The 27,924-nt window shown below is 49.7% G+C and overlaps 1 protein-coding gene across 1 annotated transcript in view; it reads right to left on the bottom strand.

Moving 5' to 3' along the window:
* Positions 1 to 27,924, bottom strand: part of CAD (carbamoyl-phosphate synthetase 2, aspartate transcarbamylase, and dihydroorotase) — a 68,918-nt gene that overhangs the window by 29,062 nt on the left and 11,932 nt on the right. Inside the window, exons 2-20 of the mRNA XM_082249389.1 lie at positions 26,446 to 26,585; positions 23,363 to 23,492; positions 21,695 to 21,837; positions 16,885 to 17,026; positions 14,767 to 14,938; positions 12,114 to 12,299; positions 11,880 to 11,992; positions 11,624 to 11,772; positions 8,388 to 8,519; positions 8,078 to 8,311; positions 7,702 to 7,923; positions 7,417 to 7,605; positions 6,888 to 7,012; positions 6,538 to 6,671; positions 6,067 to 6,179; positions 5,743 to 5,990; positions 3,352 to 3,598; positions 2,742 to 2,840; positions 925 to 1,149 (exon numbers count right to left, since the gene is read on the bottom strand). Of these exons, the coding sequence (XP_082105515.1) occupies positions 925 to 1,149; positions 2,742 to 2,840; positions 3,352 to 3,598; positions 5,743 to 5,990; positions 6,067 to 6,179; positions 6,538 to 6,671; positions 6,888 to 7,012; positions 7,417 to 7,605; positions 7,702 to 7,923; positions 8,078 to 8,311; positions 8,388 to 8,519; positions 11,624 to 11,772; positions 11,880 to 11,992; positions 12,114 to 12,299; positions 14,767 to 14,938; positions 16,885 to 17,026; positions 21,695 to 21,837; positions 23,363 to 23,492; positions 26,446 to 26,585 (3,143 nt within the window). The remainder of the gene's footprint in view (positions 1 to 924; positions 1,150 to 2,741; positions 2,841 to 3,351; positions 3,599 to 5,742; positions 5,991 to 6,066; positions 6,180 to 6,537; positions 6,672 to 6,887; positions 7,013 to 7,416; positions 7,606 to 7,701; positions 7,924 to 8,077; positions 8,312 to 8,387; positions 8,520 to 11,623; positions 11,773 to 11,879; positions 11,993 to 12,113; positions 12,300 to 14,766; positions 14,939 to 16,884; positions 17,027 to 21,694; positions 21,838 to 23,362; positions 23,493 to 26,445; positions 26,586 to 27,924) is intronic.

Raw genomic sequence — 27,924 nt, 5'->3', positions numbered from 1 at the left:
CATACCCCCGGATCCCAAGAGGAGGGCCGAGCAGGCCCGGCATACCCCCGGATCCCAAGAGGAGGGCCGAGCAGGCCCGGCATACCCCCGGATCCCAAGAGGAGGGCCAAGCAGACCCCGGCATACATCCGGATCCAAAGAGAAGGGCCGAGAAGCACCGGCATACCCCCGGATCCAAAGAGAAGGGCCGAGCAGCCCCAGCATACCCCCTGATCCCAGAGGGCAGAGCAGCCCCATCATACCCCCTGATGCCAGAGGAGGGCAGAGCAGCCCCATCATACCCCCTGATGCCAGAGGACAGAGGAGGGCAGAGCAGACCCGGCATACCCCCTGATCCCAGAGGAGGACAGAGTCAGACCCAGCGTACCCCCTGATCCCAGAGGAGGGCAGAGCAGACCCAGTGTACCCCCTGATCCCAGAGGAGGGCAGAGCATACCCAGCATAACCCCTGATCCCAGAGGAGGGCAGAGCAGACCCGCCACACCCCCTGATCCCAGAGGAGGGCAGAGCAGACCCGCCACACCCCCTGATCCCAGAGGAGGGCAGAGCAGACCCGCCACACCCCCTGATCCCAGAGGAGGGCAGAGCAGACCCGCCATACCCCCCGATCCCAGAGCAGACCCAGTGTACCCCCTTATCCCAGAGGGCAGAGCAGCCCCAGCATAACCCCTGATCCCAGAGGAGGGCAGAGCAGACCCGGCATGATCCCAGAGGGCAGAGCAGACCCGGCATACCCCCTGATCCCAGAGGGCAGAGCAGACCCAGTGTACCCCCTTATCCCAGAGGAGGGCAGAGCAGACCCAGTGTACCCCCTTACCCCAGAGGAGGGCAGAGCAGACCCGGCATACCCCCTTATCCCAAGAGGAGGGCAGAGAACACCCGGTGTACCTCCTTATCCCAGAGGGCAGAGAAGCCCCGGCATACCTTCATATCAGACAGCTCTTTCCACTGTGGTTGGCTGATCCCAATGGTGTCCAGTAGGCGGGAGAACTTAAAGCGGTTTTCAGCAGAGTCGATGGAGTCAGGTGAAGTGCCCAGAACACGGCACTGTTGTCGGTGCAGGGACATGGCTATATTGTTGGGTAGCTGGCCTCCCATGGATAAGATGATCCCCTCCGGGTTTTCCAGCTCATAGATGTCCATCACAACCTGGAAGAAAGGACATTCGTAAATAGAAGAGCCACCCGCATGCCAAGAGAGTCATCATCTGCACCTCCTAATTTACACATCCTCACCCCCAAAAGCACCAGATTGTCTTCAGTGTCCCCGCTGACCTCAAGAAAACATGGAGTCCAAATTTCCACCTTTCCCAACTAAGCTTTGTTCTGCCATCTCATTGGTCGACAAAACCACTCAATGCATTAAAGTATAAGAAATGCAGGAGGGTGTGGAGGCAAGATCCTATTTTTACAGCAGCCTTTAGGATTTGCTTGTAACCTCAGCTGCTTATATTTAGGTTTTACTTAATAAAATGATAACGGCTCCGTGTCCCCGGCTTAGACGACAGGTGCCCTTTAACTGCTTCCGGACCTCCCCGTGCACATATACAGTGGCAGCTCTGTGCCAAATCACGTACCTGGTACGTGATCTGACACGTCGAGGTCTGGGGCGCGTGCACCACCAGCGACTGGATCCCGCTGTGATTGGACACAGTGGGAGCAAAATCAGCGCGCCCGGCGGAAACAAGGTCTTCGGTGACCGGTCGATTGTTCGGAAGACAAGCAGAGCAGTGACTGCCTATGTAAACAAGGCAGACCGCTGTTCTGAAAGAGGGGAAATGTACTGATCCTGTGTTTCTGCTTAGCAGGAACATGGATCATTACCTTCCCCAAGTCAAAGCACCTCCCCCACAGTTGGCAAGCACTCGCTGGGAACACATTTAACCCTTTGATTGCCCCCGATAACCCCTTTCCAGCCAGTGTTATTACAGTGACCGCGCATATTTTTGTATTGTATATGTATCAGTGTCACTGGTCCCCAAACAATGTCAGTTAGTGGTCCCGATTGTCTGCAGCAATATCGCAGTCCCACTATAAGTCGCTGATCGCTGCCATTACTAGTAAAACAAAGAATATATATATAAATAAATATATATATATATATATAAAAATATATATATATATATATATATATATATATATATATATATATATATATATATATATATATATTAAAAAATTTTAATATATATTTTATATATATATATATATATATATATATATATATATATATATATATATATATATATATATATATATATATAAATTTATTATATATATATATATATATATATAAATTTATTATATATATATATATATATTTAAAAGTATCCCATAGTTTGGAAACACCAACTTTGGCACAACCCAATCAATATACGCTTACTGGAATTTTTATTTTCCCCAAAAACATGTAGAATACATTTTGGCCTAAATTTATAAAGCAATTTGATTGAAAAAAAAAAATGTTTTCTTCAAAAATTGTCATTTTTTTGTTTATAGCACAAAAACAACAACAGAGGGGATCGAATACCACCAAAAGAAAAAAAGTTATTCGTGGGTGGGGACAAAAAAAAAAAAAAAAAAAAAAAAACCTACATTTTATTAGGGTCCAGCATTGCACGACCGCGCAATTGTCAGTTAAAATAACGCAGTGCCAGATCGCAAAAAATGGCCTGGTCATGAAGGGGAGAGGGAAAACCCTCCTGACCTGAAGTGGTTAAGGACCTGCCCCCCCACACTTACCTCGAAGGATATCTCGTCAAAGTAGAGCCTGTTGCACATGTCATAGTCGGTGCTGACCGTCTCTGGGTTATAATTCACCATGATCGTTTTAAAGCCCATCTGCAATAACAAAAATTAAAATACATTGAATCCCAAAAAAAAAAAAAAAAAAACAGCAACAATATAACTGATAAGACCCCCCCCCCCCCCTTACAGATAGCTAAAAAGATCAATGGTGTCAGTGGGAACTTATCTGAGAGGCCAAAATAAACTGCTCCTTGCTCAAGGAACCCCTAGCAACCTCTGGAGGAACCCTGGTTGAGAAATCCAGATCTATACAGTTCAGGCAGATCATAGTTCATGGGAGGGGTCGGCAGGGTGCTGTACATAGCTTCCAGCCTCAGTACTCCTTAGTCCTGACGCAAGCAGTGGCTGCCCTTTAGGAGGAGGAGTTCTGCAATTATTAAACTGCCTTGAAGGGTGGACGTCAGTCTGGAAGAAGTGGCGCTTTACAAAGCAGATCGGGCAGATAACAGAGAATGACCACCCTGACAGGCCCCGCCCCAGAGGAGCATTCCAGAAATTATACAGACCCCAGGCGGCTCGGCTTCTTGCCACAGCTAGACCTCACCTTGCGCAGTTCCTGTATACAGCCCACCGCACACCAGTCGAACTCCACGCTGCTGCCGATGCGGTAGACGCCGGAGCCGATCACCATGACGTGCGGCTCCTCGAAGGTCAGGTCGTGCTCTGTGCCGTTGTAGGTCAGGTACAAGTAATTGGTCTGAGCCGGCCACTCAGCGGCCACCGTGTCGATCCGCTTCACTACCGGCAGGATCTGCCATTCCTGACGCAGCTTACGGACGGCAAGCTCCGTGCTGTGAATGAGCGAGAAATATATCCGGGGTCAAACCATGCTAAAGTCCAAACTGACATCAGAACTATCCTATGCATTACATACCGAGAGTATATTAGCAAAAAAATGTATAGGGTTGAAAGTTCCCTGCAATAGAAGACCTCCAATCCCCCCTTACAGTGTTCCGTGTCTCCTATTATCCCTCTGCTCCAGGTGGCGGCATCATTCAACACTTCCAGGAGTTCTGGATGCCAGTGTCCCCTGATCAGAGATGTGGTTCCTTCTTCCTCTGTCCCCCTACTTCACCCACAGTAATTCAAAGATCTGAGGAAGGAACCACAGTGCACAGCAGGGGACACAGACATGCAGCATTGGAACAGGAGGAGGTAGGTGATATGGACACCACGGAGGTGACTCTACCACCTCTTCTATTACACAGAAAAGAGGTAGTGAAAAACATGGGACACCTGAGAGGGGAGTATATTACCTCTTCTATTACAGAGAACAAGTAGGAGACACTGGAAACCAGTGAGAGGAGTACAATACCGCTTCTATATTACAGGAAATGGAGGGGAGGTAGGAGACACAGGACACCAGAGACGCGAGTATACCACCACTTCTTTTACATGGAATAGAGGTAGTAGAAGACAAACACCGGAGAGGGGAGTATAATCCCTCTATTACAAAAAACAAAAGGAATGGTAGGAGACACTGGACACCGAAAAGGGAAGTATAGTACCTCTTCTATTACAGAATACGGAGGGGAAGTAGGGAGACATGGGAAACCGGAGAGAGGAGGAGTATAAACCTCTTCTATTACAGAGAATCGAGGGAAGGTAGGAGACATGAACACAGTAGACGGGGGTAGAATATCTCTTCTAATAGAGATTAAAGGGGAGGTAGGAGAAGCAGAGCACCGTAGAAAGAAGTAAAATACCTCTTCAATTACATGGAACAAAAAGGGATGGTAGGAGACACTGGACAACCAAAAAAAGTATAGTACGCCCTTTATTAAAGAGAATAGAGGGGAGGTAGGAGACACTGGAGGCCAGAGAGGGGAGGTAGGAGACACTGGACACCGAAGAGGGGAGTAGAATACCTCTTCTATTACAGAGAACAGAGGAGAGGTAGGAGATACGACACCGGAAAGGGGAATTAGTACTTCTATTACAGGGATTACAGGGGAGGAAGGAGAGACAGGAAACCAGAAGAAACCAGAGAGGGGAGTATAATACCTCTTCTATTACAGGGAACGGAGGAGAGGTAGGAGACACTGGACACCGAAGAGGGGAGTAGAATACCTCTTCCATTACAGGGAATGGAGGGGAGGTAGGAGACCCTGGACACCGAAGAGGGGAGTAGAATACCTCTTCTATTACAGGGAATGGAGGTAGGAGACACTGGACACCGAAGAGGGGAGTAGAATACCTCTTCTATTACAGGGAATGGAGGTAGGAGACACTGGACACCGAAGAGGGGAGTAGAATACCTCTTCTATTACAGGGAATGGAGGGGAGTTAGGAGACACGGGACACCAGGGAGGGGAATTAGTACCTCTTCTATTACAGGGGAGGTAGGAGACACAGGAAAACAGAGAGGGGAGTATAATACCTCTTCTATTACAGGGAACGGAGGAGAGGTAGGAGACACTGGACACTGAAGAGGGGAGTAGAATACCTCTTCTATTACAGGGAATGGAGGGGAGGTAGGAGACACTGGACACTGAAGAGGGAAGTAGAATACCTCTTCTATTACAGAGAATGGAGGGGAGGTAGGAGACACAGGACATACGGAGAGAGGAATATAGTACCTCTTCAATTTAAGGGAATGAGGGGAGGTAGGAAACACAGGACACCAGGACACCAGAGTGGGGAATATAATCTCTTCTAACAGAGAATGGAGGGGAGATAGGAGACACAGGAAACCGGAGGGGAAAATAATACTTCTTCTATTACAGAGAATGAAGGGGAGGTAGGACACACAAGAAACCAGAGAAGAGTAGAATACCTCTATTACAGGGAATGGAGGGGAAGTAGGAGACGTGGGGCACCAGAGATGTGGGTATATTACCTCTCCTAATACAGAGAACGAAGGGGAGGTAGGAGACACAGAACACAGGAGAGGCAAATATGGCAAATAGACAGAAGATCGTATCACAGCTCTCACCTCTGCACAGCCATCGCCACCTGCTTGTCGGAGAAGCCCAACTGTTTGGCGCGGAGCAGGACATCCCGGGTCATGGCGGTGTAGTCCTGGCAGGACTCCAGTGTGGATACATGGTCGGTGATGTTCTTCATCTTGTGAAGGAACCAGCGGTCGATCTTTGTCAGTTGGTACAGGCGCTCGATGGTGTAGCCGGCCCGCAGCGCTGCTGCCAGAACAAATATCCGCTTGTCCGTGGGGGTCTCTAGCTCCTGAAGGACAAGGACAGTGTTTAACCTGCTGCTGCCAACAACATCGAAGTCTCTCAAATCAGGTGACCGCGCTTACCTCATCAGACTCAGCTTTCAACGTGTGGTCAAACCCCACGCAGTTCTCATCCACCATGCGCAATGCCTTCTGGAAAGCTTCCTCGAAGTTCCGCCCCACCGACATGACTTCCCCTGGAACGGTAGAGGCATGGACCATGATAGATCAATGAAAAATCTCCCATGGAAAAAATATGGAGGCCAACACTACTGAACCTCCTCCTAAAATGCCTGGCTGTTCTCCTTTGGCTTCAATACATCCACAGACCTAGGACACTAACGCATCAAGTGAGGTCAGAAGTCCAGGTCAGTGAAGGATGGAAGGCAGAGGCTCAACAGGATATCCAGTCACCTAGAAATTTGTAAAAAGGAGGTTGAGCGATGGTGGCCATTGTTGGTGGATTTGTTTCCGAGGGGTGCAGCCAAAAAGCACAAAGGAAGTGAGGGATCTAGAATACGCCAAGACAAGATAATCCCCAACCCATGTACTCACCAACACTCTTCATGGAACTGCCGATCTTGGTGCTGACTCGTAGGAACTTGCTAAGATCCCAGCGGGGAACCTTCACTACGCAGTAATCCAAGCTGGGCTCAAAGTTCGCTGTGGTGGAGTTGGTGACAGAGTTTCTACAAAAGGATGGTGGAAAGAAACAAGAGTAAGATGATCTCTGGTCTGACCTTCTGCAAAATGCAAGCTTGCCTGGCCTGCTCTGGGCCAGTGACTGAATCAACGCAGGGAAAAATGAGCTTGAGGACTTAGGAAAAAGGCATACCATGGTCATGCAGTGGATTTACAGCAACACTCATACCTCAAGACTGATTGAGAGCTAGCAGAGGACATACCTGAGAACCGGAAGAGGAATTCCTAATGCCAGTTTGGCTGCCACATATGCCAGGGGGTATCCGGTGGCCTTGCTTGCCAGGGCGGAACTGCGGGAGAGCCGCGCATTCACCTCAATAATGTAATACTGCAAAGAACAGAATATGAACAGGTAACACATCAAGGCTAAAAGTGAGGCTCCATCTGACTCTGCAAGAGAGGATGCTACAACGTACCCAATCACAATACGGGGCTGGAAGATTAAACGTGTACAGCACAAGGACCAACATGGGGGCTACAGAACCTGGCCTAACTGCTTCAGTGCAAGATTCTCATGTCCTTCCACTACCTTATAGAACGCCTGGGCCGCCTAGAACGCCCATAGCCTGGGCCCGCCTAGAACGCCCATAGCCTGGGCCCGCCTAGAACGCCCATAGCCTGGGCCCGCCTAGAACGCCCATAGCCTGGGCCCGCCTAGAACGCCCATAGCCTGGCCCGCCTAGAACACCTCTACATGCGCGTCTATTCTAGGATTACATGCCAGTTCTTTACCTGCTCAGAGTGCGGGTTCAGGGCATACTGGATGTTGCACTCTCCCACAATGCCCAGGTGCTGGATGACCTTGATGGCAGTGTTGCGTAGCATGTTGTACTCGTGGTCATTCAGTGTCTGGCTGGGCGCCACCACTATGGACTCGCCGGTGTGGATACCCAGAGGGTCCACGTTCTCCATGTTACACACCTAAGGCAGAGAGAGAAACAGAGCCTTACTTCTGAGACCTACCAATCCATAAGCTCCACATCTAACAAGTTCGGCAATGTACAGAGATCTGCTTACCGTTATGCAGTTGTTGTAGGCGTCTCTTACCACCTCATACTCAATCTCCTTCCATCCCTTCAGCGATTTGTCCACTAAGACCTGTGTGGTGTGAGCGAAAGCCTGGCACACCAGGGACGTTAGCTCTTCTTTTGTGTTGGCAAAGCCAGAGCCCAGTCCACCAAGTGCGTAGGCTGAACGTACCAAGACCGGGTACCCCAGACGGTCCGCAGCAGCCTGAGCCTAATTGGAGGAGGAGGGAAAGAAAAAAATCACAGTGGTCATTAGTCAGAGTCAAGTTACTATCACCCAAGTAAGAATAACTTGAGGATATTGGAGGTCATGCTGAGCCTCCATAGGGAAGTGAACATCCCCCAATCACAGAGCGCTTCATTACCTGCTCCAGCGAGAAGGCGGCCTCGCTTGGTGCCACGTGTTCCCCGATCTCCTCCATCTTCTCCACGAAGATCTTCCGGTCTTCCGTCATCTCAATGGACTTCACAGGGGTGCCCAGGACACGCACATTGTACTTCTCCAGCACCCCGCGTTTCGTCAGCTCCACCCCGCAGTTAAGAGCAGTCTGACCGCCAAATGTCAGGAGAATACCATCTGGCCTCTCGTTCTTGATCACCTGTAAAGGAAGTTGAAGGGTTAGCGGTGATCATCAGGAACATCTCACTAGTAGCTTTGTTTCGGACTACACCCACCTGTGTTACATACTCCGCTGTGATTGGCAGAAAGTACACCTTGTCCGCAAGCCCCTTGGAGGTCTGCACCGTGGCAATGTTGGGGTTAATTAGCACTGTTTGAATGTTTTCCTCTTTCAGCGCTTTAATGGCCTGGACAGAGAAGAGGATATCAGGTCACAAGCAATTTTAGAAATAAAAAATAAAAAAAAAGGTTAAAAAAAAAAAAAAAAAAAAAAAAAAAAAAAAATCGGATTTAGGGCTAAAAGATGTGCTGAAATATTTATTCAATATCCCAAACCACCACACGAGGGCACCCGAGCTCTGCAACCACCACCAACCAGGGCACCAGAGCCCTGCAACCACCAACCAGGGCACCCGAGCTCTGCAGCCACCACCAACCAGGGCACCCGAGCTCTGCAGCCACCACCAACCAGGGCACCCGAGCTCTGCAGCCACCACCAACCAGGGCACCCGAGCTCTGCAGCCACCACCAACCAGGGCACCCGAGCTCTGGAACCACCACCAACCAGGGCACCCGAGCTCTGGAACCACCACCAACTAGGGCACCCGAGCTCTGCAACCCACCACCAACTAGGGCACCCGAGCTCTGCAACCCACCACCAACTAGGGCACCCGAGCTCTGCAACCCACCACCAACTAGGGCACCCAAGCTCTGCAACCCACCACCAACCAGGGCACCCAAGCTCTGCAACCACCACCAACCAGGGCACCCAAGCTCTGCAACCACCACCAACCAGGGCACCCAAGCTCTGCAACCACCACCAACCAGGGCACCCAAGCTCTGCAACCACCACCAACCAGGGCACCCAAGCTCTGCAACCACCACCAACCAGGGCACCCAAGCTCTGCACTCACAAAGCCTTGCAGCCACCAGTCAGGGCGCCCTAGCTCTGCAAACCCTGCCAACCAAGGCACCGCACTCACAAACCCACCTAGCCTTGCAGCCACCAGTCAGGGCGCCCTAGCTATGCAAACCCTGCCAACCAAGGCAACGCACTCACAAGCCCACCTAGCCTTGCAGCCACCAGTCAGGGCGTCCTAGCTCTGCAAATCCTTGCCAACCAAGGCATCCAGGCACTGCACTCACAAACCCACCTAGCCTTGCAGCCACCAGTCAGGGTGCCCTGCCGCCTTTGCAATCAGTGCATTCCAGCTCTGCAGACACCATCAACCAGGGACATCAGCTCCTCTTGTGTTTGTGACGCAAGAGACCAGTCCAAGTGTGTAGGCCGAACATACCTAGATTGGGTATCCCACACGCTCCACGGCACCCACCAAACAGTGCACTACAGCAACTGCCAACTAGGGTGTCCCGCTGGTTTTGCAACTTCTGTCATCCATGGTTGGCTATTGCAAACCAGGGCACTCCAGCACTGAACTCAGACCCAATTGGCTCTGCACCCACCAACCAGCACGCATTGACTCAACTATAGCCAACCAGGGGAGCCAAGCTCTGCAATCACTAGCAGACAGAATTGTCCTGGCTCTGCAACCACTGCCAACCAAGGTACCCTGCTAACTTTGCAATTATTGCCTTCTATGGTGTCCCCAGCTCTACAAATATTGTCAACCAGGGTGTCCCAGAATTCTACTCACTGGTCTACCTGTGTCTGCACACACCAACCAGTGCGCCCTGGCTCTGCAACTACTGCCAACCAGGGCACCCCAGCTCTGCAACCAATACCAACTAGGGTATCCCTCAGGCTTTCCAACTACTGCTATCCATGGTGCCCGTACAGCTCTGCAGCTATTGCTAACCAGGGCACCCCAGCTCTGCAACCAATACCAACCAGGGTGTCCCACTGAAATATGCAACTACTGCTACCCATGGTGCCCGCCCATCTCTGCAGCTATTGCCAACCAGGGCAACCCAGGCACAACACTAACGGACCCAACTGGCTCTGGACCTACCAACCAGTGCGCCCTTGCTCTGCAACCAATGCAAACTCGGGTGTCCCACTGGCTTTACAACTACTGCCATTCATGGTGCCCACCCAGCTCTGCAGCTATTGCTAACCAGGGCACCCCAGCTCTGCAACCAATACCAACCAGGCTGTCCCCACTAAATTTGTAACTACTGCTATCCATGGTGCCCGCCCAGCTCTGCAGCTATTGCCAACCAGGGTAACCCAGGCACAGCACTCACCGATCCAACTGGCTCTGCACCTACCAAACAGAGTGCCCTTGCTCTGCAACCAATGCAAACCAGGGTGTCCCACTGGCTTTACAACTACTGCCCTTCATGGTGCCCACCCAGCTCTGCAGCTATTGCTAACCAGGGCACCCCAGCTCTGCAACCAATACCAACCAGGGTGTCCCATTGAACTTGCAACTACTGCAATCCATGGTGCCCTCCCAGTTCTGCAGCTATTGCCAACCAGGGCAACCCAGGCACAGCACTCACCGACCCAACTTGCTCTGCACCTACCAACCAGTGCGCCCTTGCTGTGCAACCAATGCAAACCAGGGTGTCCCACTGGCTTTACAACTACTGCCATTCATGGTGCCCACCCAGCTCTGCAGCTATTGCTAACCAGGCTACCCCAGCAGAGCACTCACCGACTCAGCTGGCTCTGCACCGCCCACCCAGTGCGCCCTGGCACTGCAACTGCCAGCCAGGGCACCCCAGCCCTGCAACCCCCACCAACCTGACTGCAAACACAGCTCTGTACCCACCATCCCACAAGGCTATGCACACAACAACCAGGGCACTGGCAGAGGTAAATTAGGTAGTTGTCTAATATGCAACCACAGAAGAGGCCCCAGATTGCAGCAAGAAATGCCAATCTTATATTTAAGACTCAGACAATATTTTGCTCAATCATTTGTGAAATGCAAAGTGCCCACCACCTGTCATCCTTCACCTCTTTTCCCTCTGATAGACAACACCTCTCATCCCATCCATATCATTTTCATCCCCCATCAACCGCTCTGTGGAGAATAAATACAAATTTACGATGCCCCTAAGTCTACTCAACCAGATATCATCCCAACTGAAGGTGCTCAGGCATTGGAAGTGACCATTTACAGCAAACTTTTCCTTACACACATGTAAGCTGCCATTGGCAATGCTCTTCTGAAGGACATCTATTGCCTAGCTAGTACCCTGTCCAATAGGGTGCTCATAATGCCCATCTAGAATATCAAACATCCTTATTCACATACAACGTATTGAAGCTAAGAGCTAATGAGAAGTAGCAATGGCAGCCTGTCTCTCGCTCAGGAAAGGTTACCTGGGATCCTGAGTAGTCAAACTCCCCAGCCTGGCCGATAGAGAGCCCCCCGGAGCCCAGGATCAGCACTTTACGAGGTCTGCAGGCAATCAACTCCGACGCGCTGGGAGAATCCTTGTATATGAGGAGATCGTTTAGCCGCTGCTTCACTGGAGGAGAGAGCAGAAGACGGACTAATGTAATTATATCTGCTGCCAATTAACCCACCACCCGCTACATTGGTGGTCCACTTCATCCCGCCATGATGAGCACTCACCTGTGACTCCTCCCACTTTCCCGGCCTTTATATCGCGCACAGTGTCCAAGAAGACGTCAAACAGACACACTAGGTCCATGGGGCCTGCACGATGCTCAGGGTGGAATTGCACACTGGAAGAGCAAATCAGGAGACCCCCATAACGAACGCTTTGCTCAAAAAGGTTACATGACTACACAGGAAATTGCAAGATCTTTCAAACATTCCATCAGCAAGCATTAAAGTTCCACCCACCTGAAGAATGGTTTGGAGTCATGAACGATGCCCTCGTTGGACTCATCATTGGCATTGGTGAAGAGCGGTGACCAGCCTTCTGGTAAGGTTTTGGGGTCAACGGCATAGCCATGATTCTGAGAAGTGATATAGCATCTCTGGGAGCCTTCGTGAATACACGGCTGGTTGTGGCCCCGGTTTCCGTACCTGCATAAAGGATAGGATCAGGGCTCAATGCCACCTCCAGGAACTGAAAACAGCATCTTTTACAAGTGACAGGCACCTCTATATTACCCAAAATAACCAAAGGGCACACAAACCAGGTCCACCTATAACTAGATTTCCATCTGAGGAACATTACCTGCCCTCCTGCCATAGTAGCACCTGCATACATTACCAAGAATAATCATGGAGCAGACCAACCAGATCCTTCTATAATCAGACCGCCATCTGAGGAATACTGCCTGCCCTCCTTGCCACGGTGGCATCAGCACATCATGTTAGAATAGAATAGGTATGCAGCAGACAAACCAGGTCCTCGTATAACCAGATACCCATCTGAGGAACATTGCCTACCCTTCTGCAATGGTGCCATCTGGACTCTACGATTGCCCAGAATAACCATAGAGCAGACAAACCACGTCCTTGCTCAAACAGACCACCATCTGAAGAACATTGCCTACCCTCCTACCAAGGTGCCACCTACAGTCTACATTACCAACCATACCCAAAGATCAGACAAATCAGGTCCTCATAACCAGACCAGAACAACCCAAGGAACATTGCCTGCCTTGATGATGCCTGCATTCTACATTACCCAGAATAACCATACAGCTGACAAACTGTCCCTGAATTACCAAACCCCCATTTGAGCCTGCACTCTACGTTAATTTGAAGAATTATAGAGCAGACAACCCAAGTACTCCATCTGAGGAACCACCTCTCCTGCCCAGGATAACCAAGGAGAAGACAAACCAGACCTCCATCTGAGGAACATTGCCTGCCCTACTTGCCATGGTGACATCAGCACTCTAGGTTAGCTACAACAACCAGGTCCTCCTATAACCAGACCCCAATCTGAGGAACACTGCCTGCCCTCCTGCACCTTACATTACCCAGAATAACCAAACCAGGTCTTGAATTACCAGACCCCTTTTGGAGCCTGTCGTCCTGCTATGTGGATACCTGCACTTGACATTATCCAGAATAACTAATAACCAGATGTGACGGTGTTCACCGTCACTGGAATTTAAGGACAGGTTGGTGATGGTTTGGATTGCTTCATATTTGTCAGCAAGGTCTCCATGTAGAAATATTGAGATTTGTTCCCATTTGCCATGAGGTCTCTGACCAGGAAGTACAACTCCTAATATGGTCATTCCAGGAAGTTCAATGAGGAGACTGACTGTCCAACAATGTTGCTTTTGTCTGAGGTGGCTTTCCATTCACCTATTGTCAGGTGTGCTAATGAACCCACCTGTTGTCTGCTAAGGGATGTACTGACACTCAGAGTCATGTGTATTGGGGGCTCGTTATGGAACCATTGGTCTGTGTCTGGCTATTGTGTACATTGATTGTCCCCTGGGGGCTTCTGTCTTATTACACATAACAGTCCTTCTAATCAAGCTATCTGACCAATCCCTGCTGACTCATTTTCAAGTCCTCATCTGCATGGCTAAGGAGGACCTGAAGGAGAACGGCATGTACTTTGCAATTGACCAATGGGAAAGCGGTTGTTGGGGGCAGGATGTTCCAAATTCTGTATAAAAGTGTGTTGTGTACTTCCAATAAATCGTCTTCCTGCTTGAACTTACATACAGCCTGCCTGGTGTTTGTTCTAATGGATTCCGAACAGCACACAGCTGTAGTTCGGATCCCGGAGCCTTGGTTGACCGAACCATCAGACGTTGCGATCTGCAAGCTGACTCACTAGAAACAGAGGAGTGTCGGGAGAGCGGAAGCGAGCGAGCAAGGGTCTCGTCACACCAGACAAACCAGGTACTCCTATAATCAGACCTCCATCTGAACATCACTTTCCCTCCTGCTATGGTGACATACTCTACAAAACCCAGAATAACCATAGAGCAGACAAACCAGGTGGTTGTATTACTAGCCCTCCCTCTGAGGAGCATCATCTGCCCTCCTGCCATAGTGCCACAGGCATTCAAACAAGACCCTTGCAAATGTAGCTGGCACCACTGACGTCCCTTCCTGCAAAGAGCCAATACCACAGCAAGGCATGGGAGTAACCTAAAAAAAACAGCAGTAAGGTGCCTCCTCCATCATCACCACCTCACCTACATGGATCTCCAGCCCCCCCCCCCCCCCCCCAATGGGTCCCTTGCCTTCAGTAAGCTAGTCAATGTGGCACCATAAAATTAAAACTTAGGTTAAGATCCTTGGCCAGTTCTTATTTCCATTTGTGTCCCCATTGGGACCCCGAGTCAGGCAATCAGGAAGAAGTGAAGGTAAATCTCCCAATGAGGACACAGAAAGCAACAAAAGGGGAGGGGGAAAAAAAAACCCCCAGGACAATGGATCTAACCCTTCCAGAAATGTTTGCATCAAAAAGGTTAAATTGTGATGAAGAAGGTCCCAATGAGGAAACTCAAGGGGGCCAACCATTAGAGAACATTCAATGCCACCCCCACCCCTCCCCACAGTCTGTGCTCACTTCATCTTGTAGGTCTTAGCCCCGATGACCAGGGACAGAATCTGGTGCCCCAGACAGATCCCAAACACTGGCTTTGGTTGGTCTTTGTTCATGAAGCGTTGGACGTTCTGGACGGCCTCCTGACAAAAGAGCGGATCTCCAGGACCATTACTGAGGAAGAGTCCATCAAAGTCTGAGAGAAAACAAAAAAACGGTACAAAGTGAAGGAAACGAGAAATGGCACTCACACACTGCACTGAAATGTACAGAAAACGAGCCCCAATAATAGTGATCTTGCCTGCCATGCATGGAGAAACACAGAGACCCAGTGATGACACCTAAAATACAGTATCCAATGAAATCAGATGTTGAAGGGGGAACCAGGGAAAGCAAAATGGAGGCTTTTTTTTCTTCTTTGCCATCAGTGCCCACTGGGGAGGCAATTTCTCTACTTCCTGCCCTGGGGACACAACAGGAAGGGAGGGCAAAATATCTAGCTGCCACTGAAACAGGTGTCCCCACTATTATGGAAAATATCAGAACCTTCAGAAATGTCAAATCTCCCCCAGACCGGTTTGTAACCCTTCCCTGATCCATCCAAAACTAACAAGTGTGTTGACTTCAGGTCAATGTTTCTCAACTCCAGTCCTCAATTACCCCCAACAGGTCATGTTTTCAGGCTTTTCATTATTCTGCATCAGTTTCACTGCCTTAGTAACTGCCACAGCTCTTTCATCTGAGGGAAATTCTGAAAACACGACCTGTTGAGGGTTCTCGAGGACTGGAGTTGAGAAGCATGGCTTTAGGTTACCCAAGTAGGTCATGTGTGGTTATCTTGGTTGGCATCTCTCTGGGCTCGGTATAACATTTCCTTTTTGGTTTAATTCTAGCTCTTCTCTGCATTGAATTGTACAATATAGACAAACAGGAAACAAGATGACATCTTATATTCTGGTTTTCCTGTAAGACGCACTGAGCAGGATGACCTTCAACTTAAAAACCCTTATCCTGCCATCACACTGATGGAGAACAGATCAGCGGGAGATTGAGGGGAGCAAAACTGTGCCCGTGTATTACTGTATCCTGGACTCTGACCTCTCCTTCAGCCCACATCCAATCACTGGCTAAATCTTGCCTCCATAACATCTCCAGAATTAGCCCCTTCCTAATTAACGACAAAACAACAAGGGGTTAACTATCAAAGGGTTCAGTGTGAGCCTAGGGGGTGTTTTCTAACTGTGGGGGGGAGGGGCTTATTGAATGAACACAGAGACCTGTGATCCTAAATAGGAGGATCACAAGCGCTCTGTGTTCATTCCAGAGAGAACAAGGGTCTGCTGTGTTTAAAAACAGCAGACCGTCGTTCTCTCTCCATGGGCAGCGATCTCGGCTTCCCTGCTGCCTAATGGGGGCACGAGTGCGCCTCCGGCGGCATGCACGCGCCCCCAGGAGCGCTCCTGTGAACCGCCATACCTGCAGCTGAGCCAGCCTGCCGCAGTATATCTGTGGCGGGCGGTCGGCAAATGCTTAATAAGGGACACCCACCTTTGCAGTATGTTACACCTGTATTTTGTGTGTAATAGGTAACAAATGGGCACATGGGGGGGGGGGGGGGTTCCCCTACAGCAGCGGTTACTTTTTAATTCGATGTGAACAGAAGTTTTAAAAAAAAAAAAAAAAAATCAGCTTTTTTTCTGTTTAGATTTTTTTTTTTTAGATTTGTTCCCGCATTTCGTATGGCGGTGTTGTGTTTCACAATTCCATACAAAATGTTCCCTTTGTGCCAACACACCACTGATAAGGTTTGTGACTCTGACCTAGAAAGGCAGTGTGCCATCTCAGCAATCTGCCGGCGGCGGTATAGACTGACTCACATACTGTCACCGCATGTCAAACAACGCGGGAGGAGGAAAGAGGGACTTCCTGTCGTGGCGTGTAATCGAGCTGGCAGAGGAAGGGTGAGAGCTGGCAATGAGTCCGTAGTGACCTTGGCACAGATCCCCTCTTCCCCTGCCTGGGCTGGAGAGAGATCAAAGACCGGTTGTGGGAAATCTAAGAGTACAATCCCCATCAATCACACACAAGGCCAGCTGTATGGAGGTGGGATTCCTGTACACACATGGTGCCGTTGCCCCTTACCTGCACTGTTGATTGGAGAGTCCCAGGGCAGTACAGTCACCTCCGCCCCTCTCTGGCACAAGCAGCGAATCTGGTTGTATTTCAGGCCGCAGTCCAGGACCATGATCTTCACATCACCGCCACGGTTGAACACGCGTGGTTCCTGGTGGGTCATAGAGAACAGTGGGATTAGAATGGATCACCACGACAAACATGGTGACCCCACAAGAGGCGCCACCACCAACACACACACACACATTAAATCTGTACAAGCCTGTTCATGCCACAAACTGCACTGCCCAGAACCAAAGGACTGGGCTTTTCCATCAAAGGTGCCCCAAGGGCCATACCAAGAAACCACTCATTCCCTTAATTGCCAAAAAAGTTTATTGCAAGGACCAAATACCTTCCTGCAAAGGCAGAGACCATAGCATTGGGCTTTCCCACCCATGGTGCCCCCAGGGCATTACCAGTATGGCACCCATCAACCTCATCCCCAACCTCATTCCCATAACAGTGTAGGGTCAAGCCCAACACCTCTCTACAATGGCAGAGACCATAGCACTGGGCTTTCCCACCCATGGTGCCCCCAGGGCATTACCAGGACAGCACCCACCAACCTCATTTCCACAACAGTATAGGGTCAAGCCCAACACCTCCCTACAATGGCAGAGACCATAGCACTGGGCTTTCCCACCCATGGTGCCCCCAGGGCATTACCAGGACAGCACCCACCAACCTCATTTCCACAACAGTATAGGGTCAAGCCCAACACCTCCCTACAATGGCAGAGACCATAGCACTGGGCTTTCCCACCCATGGTGCCCCCAGGGCATTACCAGGACGGCACCCATCAACCTCATTCCCACAACAGTATAGGGTCAAGCCCAACACCTCTCTACAATGGCAGAGACCATAGCACTGGGCTCTCCCACTCATTGTCCTCCCCCCCCCCCCACCCAGGGCATTACCAGGATGGCACCCATCAACCTAATTTCCACAAACGTGTAATGTTTGTCAAGCCACCCTACAAAAGCAGAAACCATAACACTAGGCTTTCCCGTCCATGGTACTCACAGGGTATTACTAGGAAGACACCAATTAACCTCATTCCCTCAACAGTATAGGGTCAAGCCCAACACCTCCCTACAATGGCAGAGACCATAGCACTGGGCTTCCCCACCCATGATGCCCCCAGGGCATTACCAGGACGGCACCCATCAACCTCATTCCCACAACAGTGTAGTGTCTTGTCAAGCCCAACACCTGCCTACAAAAGCAGAAACCATAGCACTGGGCTTCCCCACCCATGGTGCCCCCAGGGCATTACCAGTATGGCACTCATCAACCTCATTCCCACAACAGTATAGGGTCAAGCCCAACACCTCTCTACAATGGCAGAGACCATAGCACTAGGTTTTCTCAGCCATGGTGCCCCCAGGGCATTACCAGGACAGCACCCATAAACCTCATTTCCACAACAGTATAGGGTCAAGCCCAACACCTCCCTACAATGGCAGAGACCATAGCACTGGGCTTTCCCACCCATGGTGCCCCCAGGGCATTACCAGGACGGCACCCATCAACCTCATTCCCACAACAGTATAGGGTCAAGCCCAACACCTCTCTACAATGGCAGAGACCATAGCACTGGGCTCTCCCACTCATTGTCCCCCCCCCCCCCCACCCAGGGCATTACCAGGATGGCACCCATCAACCTAATTTCCACAAACGTGTAATGTTTGTCAAGCCACCCTACAAAAGCAGAAACCATAACACTAGGCTTTCCCGTCCATGGTACTCACAGGGTATTACTAGGAAGACACCAATTAACCTCATTCCCTCAACAGTATAGGGTCAAGCCCAACACCTCCCTACAATGGCAGAGACCATAGCACTGGGCTTCCCCACCCATGATGCCCCCAGGGCATTACCAGGACGGCACCCATCAACCTCATTCCCACAACAGTGTAGTGTCTTGTCAAGCCCAACACCTGCCTACAAAAGCAGAAACCATAGCACTGGGCTTCCCCACCCATGGTGCCCCCAGGGCATTACCAGTATGGCACTCATCAACCTCATTCCCACAACAGTATAGGGTCAAGCCCAACACCTCTCTACAATGGCAGAGACCATAGCACTAGGTTTTCTCAGCCATGGTGCCCCCAGGGCATTACCAGGACAGCACCCATAAACCTCATTCCCATAACAGTATAGGGTCAAGCCCAACACCACCCTACAATGGCAGAGACCATAGCACTAGACTTTCCCACCCATGGTGCCCCCAGGGCATTACCAGGACGGCACCCATCAACCTCATTCCAACAACAGTATAGGGTCAAGCCCAACACCTCTCTACAATGGCAGAGACCATAGCACTGGGCTCTCCCACTCATTGTCCTCCCCCCCACCCAGGGCATTACCAGGATGGCACCCATCAACCTCATTCCCACAACAGTATAGGGTCAACCCCACCACCTCTCTACAATGGCAGAGACCATAGCACTGGGCTTTTCCCCCCATGGTGCCCCCCCCAGGGCATTACCAGAATGGCACCCATCAACCTCATTCCCATAACAGTGTAGGGTCAAGCCCAACACCTCTCTACAATGGCAGAGGCCATAGGACTGAGCTCTCCCATCCAAGGTGCCACCCAATCGCCCTCAACGCCACAACTGCGTAGTGCCAGGCTGAACACGATAGGATGACTGGACTGTCCCATCTTAAGTGATCACAGAACATATGAAGCGTTCTCTGTGTAATACCATGGCACCCAAAATGTCACAACTGAAGAGTGCCAGGACCACCCACCTCCTTACAATGGCAGAGACTGAAGAACTAGGTTTTCCCACCCAAAGGTGTGCCGCCGCCCCAAGTGCTGTACAATGGCAGCACCCATTCCCAATTTTGTTGATGAAAAAACCCATGCGTTTCTATGTGCATTGGGACCTTAATTTCTTTTCATTTATCTTTTTATGGTGGGGGGGGGGGGGGGGGGTTATGTGCTTGGGTGTAATTTAAAAAAAAAAAAGAAGAATAGTACTATTAATAACAATATTGCAATTGCACATTTTTCACATGCATAAAAAAAGTTATTCCATTTTTTTTTTTTAAAGGTCAGCTTATCCTCTAACGGAGCACAGACACCGGAGCTTGATTTGGCTGCTTTCCTCCTTGGGGCCGGTGTCTCATTTCCTCACTAAGTAGATGCACTTCTGCTAAGCGTTCAGAGAGCCTGACACCCTACCTGACAAGCACCCAATCGGTGCTCCTCACAGTGCCAAGGTCTCTCCCCTCCCTGCTATTCCCCGGGTGCAGTGCTGGAGACAGGCAGGGAGGTGAGGATAAACGGTGCAAGGTCACACACATTAAAAGTTTAAGCTCTTCTCATTTTTAACCACTTAAATACCAAGCCTGATTTTGACACGTTTACACGTTAAAAAAAATCAGTATTTTTCACTAGATAAATTACTTAGACCCTACAAACATATTATACATACACATATATATATTATACTTTTTTTTTTTCTTTTTTAACAAATACCCTGGAGAATAAAATCACGGTAGTTGAAATATTTTAAGTCACGCGGTATTTGTGCAGCGGTCTTCCCAATACAATTTTTTTGGGGGGGAAAAAAATACACTTCACTAAATAAAAAAACAGTAAAGTTAGCCCAATTTTTGTATATTGTTAAAGATGATGTCGCACCGAGTAAACAGATACCCAACATGTTACGGTTTAAAATTGCGCACTGGTGGAATCGCGACAAACTACAGTACTTGCAAATCTCCATAGGCGACGGTTTAACATTTGTTAAGTTACCAGTTTAGTGGTGGCACCACTTTCCCTTAATGCCACAACAGTGTGGTGGCAAGCTCAAACTCCTCAGAGACAACAGGACTTGACACTTCAACTTAAGGTGCCCCCCAAGACAGTACCAAGCAAACCCTTTCTTTCCCCTCACACTGCAAAAACAGTGTAGTGCCAGGCTCAAAACGCCTCACAGCAATGGCAGGAGGACATAAAAAAGGGGCTCTCCAATCCAAGGTGCCCTAAGGGCAGAACCAAGGTCAACTAACCCCCCCCCCCCCCATTGCCTTCAATGCAACAGTGTGGTGCCAGGCTCAACACACAATGGTAGGACAACTCGGCTGTCCCATCTAAGGTGATCATAGATTATCAAAGGGGGTCCCAGTGTAACACCACGGCCCCCTAGATGCCACAACTGTGTGGTGCCAGGCCAAAACACCTCCTTGCAATGGCAGAAACCATGGGACTAGGCTCTCCCATCCAAAGTGCCTCCAGTTTATTAGCAGGACTACCTATTAAATGTCACAGTAAACTGCCAGGCCCACACCTCACTTCGATGGCAAGGACTGTAGAATTGTAGGACTGGGCTTTCACATCCAAGGTGCACAAAAGTACCACCTGTCCACTTAGTTGCTTCCACAGTGTGGTGCCAGGCACAACACCCAGAATGATAGGATGACTTGGCTCTCCCCCATCCAAGCTGACCATAGGCAGTACAGGGTGTCCCCAGTGTAGTGCCAGGTCACCCCCACTAAATGCCACACAGTCATTGTCATGCCCAAAACAGACAACATCTAAGGCGACCACAGCCCAGAGCACCACCCATCCGCATAGGACTATGAACTGCATGGACAGAAATGCCAAACTTTCAACAAAATGTCACCCATTTCTGTGCTTCATCTGTGAATTTAGAGGTTTGCCTGGTGCTCAGCTTTACTTTGCATAAACAAATATCAGCATTTTTTACCATATGCCCCAACCTCAGCCATGACACCCTAGTATGGGCCATGTGGCACACACCTTCACGGACACCTCCTGCACCAGGTTCCTCTTGCTGGGATCATCGTAGGGGATGTGGCCCTCGCTCGAGCCTTGTGGGATAAGCTTGCCCAGCATGGTTCCCTTCTCCCGGATCTTCTTGGTGAGGGCCCGGGTGTCCACACCTGCAGAAAAACAGGAAAGGTAAAATCAACAGCGATCCAGCACACTGGCAAACACGCTAGAAGAGGACCTGTGGCTGTTGCAGCCTTACACAACTGCTAAAGACAATGGAGAACCCCATCAGCCTGAACATTGTGGAGCTGTATAATGGAAACAGGGATATGGTCTGCTAAAGCCGCTGTAGAATCCTTCATGTTCTCTTTACCTTACCAATGGCCACTTTGAAGCCAATAGGAAGGCAAGGACAGCAAGCAAGATCAGACTACACAGCAACCATCCAAGATAAGCAACAGTTCTGTAGGTATGCAGGTTGCGTAACTTTTTGTTTGACAAAGTTACATTAATAACAAAAGTGTCAGTTCTGTACATGGGGAGATTCAATGGTTTCCCCTCGGGCTTGCTAGCAGAGATCCCTGCTGGGGATTTTCCTGTTATCTGGTAATGAACTTCACCCATGCTTAACCACTTGCAGACTGCCTAACGACTATTTACGTCGGCAGTCAGCCCCTCACAGGCAAAGCGACGTAGATCTACGTCGCTCGCCTGTGAGGCTCTGGGGAGCGGGCGCGCTCACGGACCCCCCCCCCTCGCGTGTGTGCCGGGCACTCGCGATCGTCCGTTACACCTGGGGAAAGGCAGGCAGCTAATGTAAACAAAGCCGCCTGTCATTCTCCCCTGTGTAAGAATGGAGATCATACGGTTCTGCTATGTAGGACCTTTGATCTCTGTTCCTACAGCTCAAGCCACAGCCAATCACAGTTAGAAACACGCCCCTAGGGACACACTTAACCCCTCCCTCAAAAAAAAGTTAACCCCTTCACTGCCAGTGTCATTTTTAAAGTAACAGTGCATATGTATTACTGTAGTAATGTCACTGGCACCCCCAAAAGTGTCAGAAATGTCAGTCAAGGGTCCGATCTGTCCGCCGCAATGTCGCAGTCCCGCAAAAAAAAAAAAAAAAAAAGATTGCCGCCATTACTCAAAAAAAAAAAAAAACACCAAAAATGACAAAAAACTTTCCCGTAGTTTGTAAACGCAATAACTTTTGCGCAAACCAATCAAAATACACTTTTTGCGATTTTTTTTTTTACCAAACATATGTAACAGAAAACAAATTGGCCTAAAATGTTAAAAAAAAATTATTTTTAAATTTTTTTTTGGGGAATTTCATATAAAAAAAAATGTGAAAAATATTGTTATTTTTGCAAAATTGACGCTCTTTTTTTGTTTATAGTGCATGATCCAAAAATCGCACAGGTGATCAAATACCACCAAAAGAAAGCTCTGTTTGTGGGAAAAAAAGGACGTCAAATTCGTTTAGGTACAGCGTCGCACGACCGCGCAAATGTCTGCTAAAGTCACGCAGTGCCGAATCGCAAAATAGGCCCTGGTCAGGAAGGGGGTAAAATCTTCCGGGGGCTAAGTGGCTAAAACAGAGTAAGCAGTTGCCATTTTCCCATCCCATTTGGTCCTTGTGCACAGGGAGTGTGGCAATTCCAGTGTAATGATTGGCAGCTCTGGCCTTACCTTGCAGACCCGGGATCTCCTGCTCTTTCAGCCATTGGTCCAGGGACAGGCTGCAGCTCCAGTGGCTGGGGCTGTCTGAGCACTCTCCCACGATGAGCGCCGAGGCGTGGATCCGAGAGGATTCAAACCACTGAAAGAAAAGGAGGAGAATATGACAATAACTACATGTAGGTGTCAGGATAAGAGAGGCCAGCAGCAGATACAGACCAATAGATTGAGGGGGATGGGGAGGAGGTGTGAATAGGGAATAGACGCTAAATGATAAAAATTGGAAAAAAAAAAGGCCAAAAAATAAAAAAGGAGGTACACTGTGCAAATGGAAAATTAAAAGTATTGCTGATGTACTACGAGAAGAGCTTGAAGAACATGGGGTGCGGGGCAGCTTTATCAACAGACCTATCATGTTCCTCAAAAGGAAAGATGTAGCCTTTTCAGTTCATTCAACCCCAACAAGATGTTGCGCCAACACCTGAGCAGGGTAAAGTGAAAAAAGCAGAGCATGGGCATGACTATGAACGTTCCACAGGACAAGAGAATGAACTCACACTGTGACAACTAGGCCATGGCACAACCTTATCCCGAAAACCAGAAGACCTTCCCAGACAGCCATCCCCCTTCTAGGAAGACATCAAGACACTCCCCTCTTCAGAAGAGCAAAACCAAGGACATCTCTAGACCACCATTTCCGCCCTCTAGAAAGAGGAGCAAAAGCAAAGGGACATCTCTAGACAACCATCACCCCCCCCCCCCCTTCTAGAGGGCCCCCCACCCACCTTTCTAAAAGGCTGAAGCCAAGAGCATCTCTAAACCACCAATACACCTCCCCGCCATCCTTCTACAAGGCCGAAACCAAGAATATCCCTAGACCACCATTTCATTCACAACCCCACCCCCTTTCTAGAAGGCCTGAAACCAAGGACATCTCTAGACCACCAATCCATATCCCCCTCCTAGATGGTCTAAACCAAGGATCTCTCTAGACCACAATTTCACACCCCCCCCCCCCTCCTGTCCAGAATGCCATAACCAAGGACTTCCCTAGACCACCAACCCCCTCCACGCCCTTCCAGAAGATCGAAACCAAGGACCTCTCTAGAACACAATCCCCCCCCCCCCCCCGCCATCCTTCTACAAGGCCGAAACCAAGAATATCCCTAGACCACCATTTCATTCACAACCCCCACCCCCTTTCTAGAAGATCTGAAACCAAGGACATCTCTAGACCACAAATCCATATCCCCCCTCCTAGAAGGCCTAAGCCAAGGATCTCTCTAGACCACAATTTCACTCCCCCCCTCCTGTTCAGAATGCCATAACCAAGGGCTTACCTAGACCACCAACCCCCTTCCAGAAGATCAAAACCAAGGACCTCTCTAGACCACAATTTCACACCCCCCCCCCCCCCCATCCTGTCCAGAAGGCCACTACCAAGGACCTCCCTAGAACACCAACCCCCCCCCCCACGCCCTTCTAGAAGATCGAAACCAAGGACATCTCTAGACCCATATCCCCTCCACACCATCTAGAAGGCCGAAACCAAGAACATTTCTAGATCACCATTTTCCCCTATAGAAAGATGAAACCAAGGCCATCGAGACCACCATTCCCCTTCTAGAAGAAACCCAGGACACCCCCAGAAAACCATTCCCCCTCTAGAAGTCAGAAACCCGGGACATCCCCAGAAAACCATTCCCCCTCTAGAAGGAAGAAACCCGGGACATCCCCAGAAAACCATTCCCCCTCTAGAAGGAAGAAACCCGGGACATCCCCAGAAAACAATTCCCCCTCTAGAAGGCAGAAACCCGGGACATCCCCAGAAAACCATTCGCCCTCTAGAAGGCAGAAACCCGGGACATCCCCAGAAAACCATTCGCCCTCTAGAAGGCAGAAACCCGGGACATCCCCAGAAAACCATTCGCCCTCTAGAAGGCAGAAACCCGGGACATCCCCAGAAAACCATTCGCCCTCTAGAAGGAAGAAACCCATGACATCACCAGATAATTTTACCTCCAGAATGATCAGACCCAGGATGTCCCTAGATCACCACCCCCCTCTATGAGAAAGAGACCAAGAACACTCCTAGACCACTATTCCCATAAAAAGATCCAGGACACGTCCAGACAACTACCCTACTTTACAAGTAACAGACAATCATCCCACTTCAAAAAGAAGAGACGAGGAGATGCGACTGTGGGTTGCCACCCACAGTTTGGGAAGTCCTGCCCTAACTGACTGAAGTAGGGCGGGGCGAAGTCTCTGCACTCCCAACGGCTGTCTGTGGGGCACAATCCCACGGACACAGGGACACTGGACACAGAGACACTTGGATTTTATTATTATAGATTAAAGTAGGGTTGTCCTTTAATAGTAAGAGGCCCTCATTTCCTGTCGTGTTTTTTTGAAACCATACACTAGTTTAATAACCCCTTTTGCTGCCCCACTATGAAAAAAAAAAAAAAAAGAAGAGACGAGGGACATCTAAGACTAGCATCTTCCTCTACAAGAAAGAGACCCGAGACACCCCAGACCCCATCCCCCTTTAAGAGGAAGAGATCCTGGATGCCCCTAGACAACCTTTCCACTGCAGGCATCAGACACCCAGGAGGAGAAGACAGCAATTTTAATGTATTTTACCCAATAAGGATGATGCCCCTTTAACCAACCAAGCAGGAGAAAGTTCGAGCATAAGCTCTCCATCCAAGAAGCAGGGGGGCAGACAATACTTTTTGAAGGTTGCAGAAGTCCCACACTGCTGAGGACAGGACAATAAACAGCATGACCTCACAATGTACAAGGACAGCGACACCAAGACGCGCTCTTATCCTGGGAAAGATGAGATTTCACCACACAACGTGCTCAAGGCCACATCAAGGAATTTCAAACACGAGACACAAACAGAAAAACAAAGGGGACTTCTGAAAACTACAAACTGGATTTCTAAATGGGTAATTTTTTTTCTTGTATAAGTCAGTCTTCTGCAAAAAAAAAAAAAAAAAAAAAACTTTTGGGTAAAGTGGGAAAGATTTGAAGCTGACTGTCACCAGTCCTCTGTGGCCAGGCAGATACCCCCTCGATTCTCTCACCTTGCTAAGACCAAACTCATCAAGCTCATCTGCAGGAATTCCATAGTTCCCGACCAGCGGGTATGTGAGGATCAGAATCTGAGACTTGTATGAAGGGTCCGTCAGAGCCTCGGGGTATCCCACCATACCCGTCTGGAAGACTGCCAAGAAAAGACAAGTGGTTAGACTGGAAAAAATTACAAATCGGATGCTAAACATACTGATGGCCTCATACATTTGCACCCCCTAGATCAGTGGTCCTCAACTCCGGCCCTCGGGGCCCACTAACAGGCCAGGTTTGCAAGATAACTAAATTACATCACAGGTGATCTCATTTTCTGCTCAGCGATTGCAGTATTCTAGTCTGCATCTCCCCAAGGAAATACTTAAAATCTGGCCTGTTAGTGGGGTCCGAGGACCGGAGTTGAGGACCACTGCACTAGATCACCATCTACTGAGAGTAACCAGAGACCAAGGACACCTCCAAACTAGCATGCTGCTAAGGGGACAAATACCTGGAACATCCCAGTGGGGCAAAAACCTGGGATACCCCCCCCTAAAGGACCAGAAACCTAGGTCACCTCCAAGCCAGCATACCACAGAGACCCAACCCCCCCCAAAAAAAAAATCCCCTTCTGAACAACAGACTGTTGTACAGACCTGGGACAGCCCCAGAAAACCGCCCCTTTTTGAGCTACAGAGACTTGCTGTAGGAACCTGGGACATCCGAGACCACCAACCCCCTTTAGAAAAAAATAAAAATAAAAAGGCCCAGGACACCCAAACCACCAAACTCCTCCACAAAGCAGACGCCCTAATATATACTGACCGCCATCCCACTAAGTAAGCAGGGAACTGCCAAAGTACCATTTCACACAGGGTGCAGAGACCAAGGATAACCCTGAAGCACCATTTCAGCTGGGAAGCAAAAACCCAGGACATTGCCAGACCACCATCTCACCCTAGGAAGTATATACCTGGGAAACACTAGAAGACCTGCAAAAAGCAGAGAAGCGGGACACTCCAGATCACTATCCCACCTGGGAATCCAAGATTTGGGACACCCCACAACACCATCCCACCTGGGAATCCAAGACTCCCCCCCCCCCCCCCCACTACACCACCATCCCACCTGAGAAGCCAAGACCCAAGACACCCTACACCTTACCACCTGGGAAGCCAAGACCCAAGACACCCTACACCTTACCACCTGGGAAGCCAAGACCCAAGACACCCTACACCTTACCACCTGGGAAGCCAAGACCCAAGACACCCTACACCTTACCACCTGGGAAGCCAAGACCCAAGATACCCTACACCTCACCACCTGGGAAGCCAAGACCCAAGATACCCTACACCTCACCACCTGGGAAGCCAAGACCCAAGGCAACCTACACCTCACCACCTGGGAAGCCAAGACACCCTACACCTCACCACCTGGGAAGCCAAGACCCAAGATGACCTACACCTCAACACCTAGAAAGCCAAGGCCCAAGGCAC

This window comes from Pelophylax lessonae (genome assembly GCF_965119305.1).
Source record: "Pelophylax lessonae genome assembly, chromosome: 3".
NCBI lineage: Eukaryota > Metazoa > Chordata > Amphibia > Anura > Ranidae > Pelophylax > Pelophylax lessonae.
This window is presented reverse-complemented; position numbering and strand designations above follow the sequence as displayed.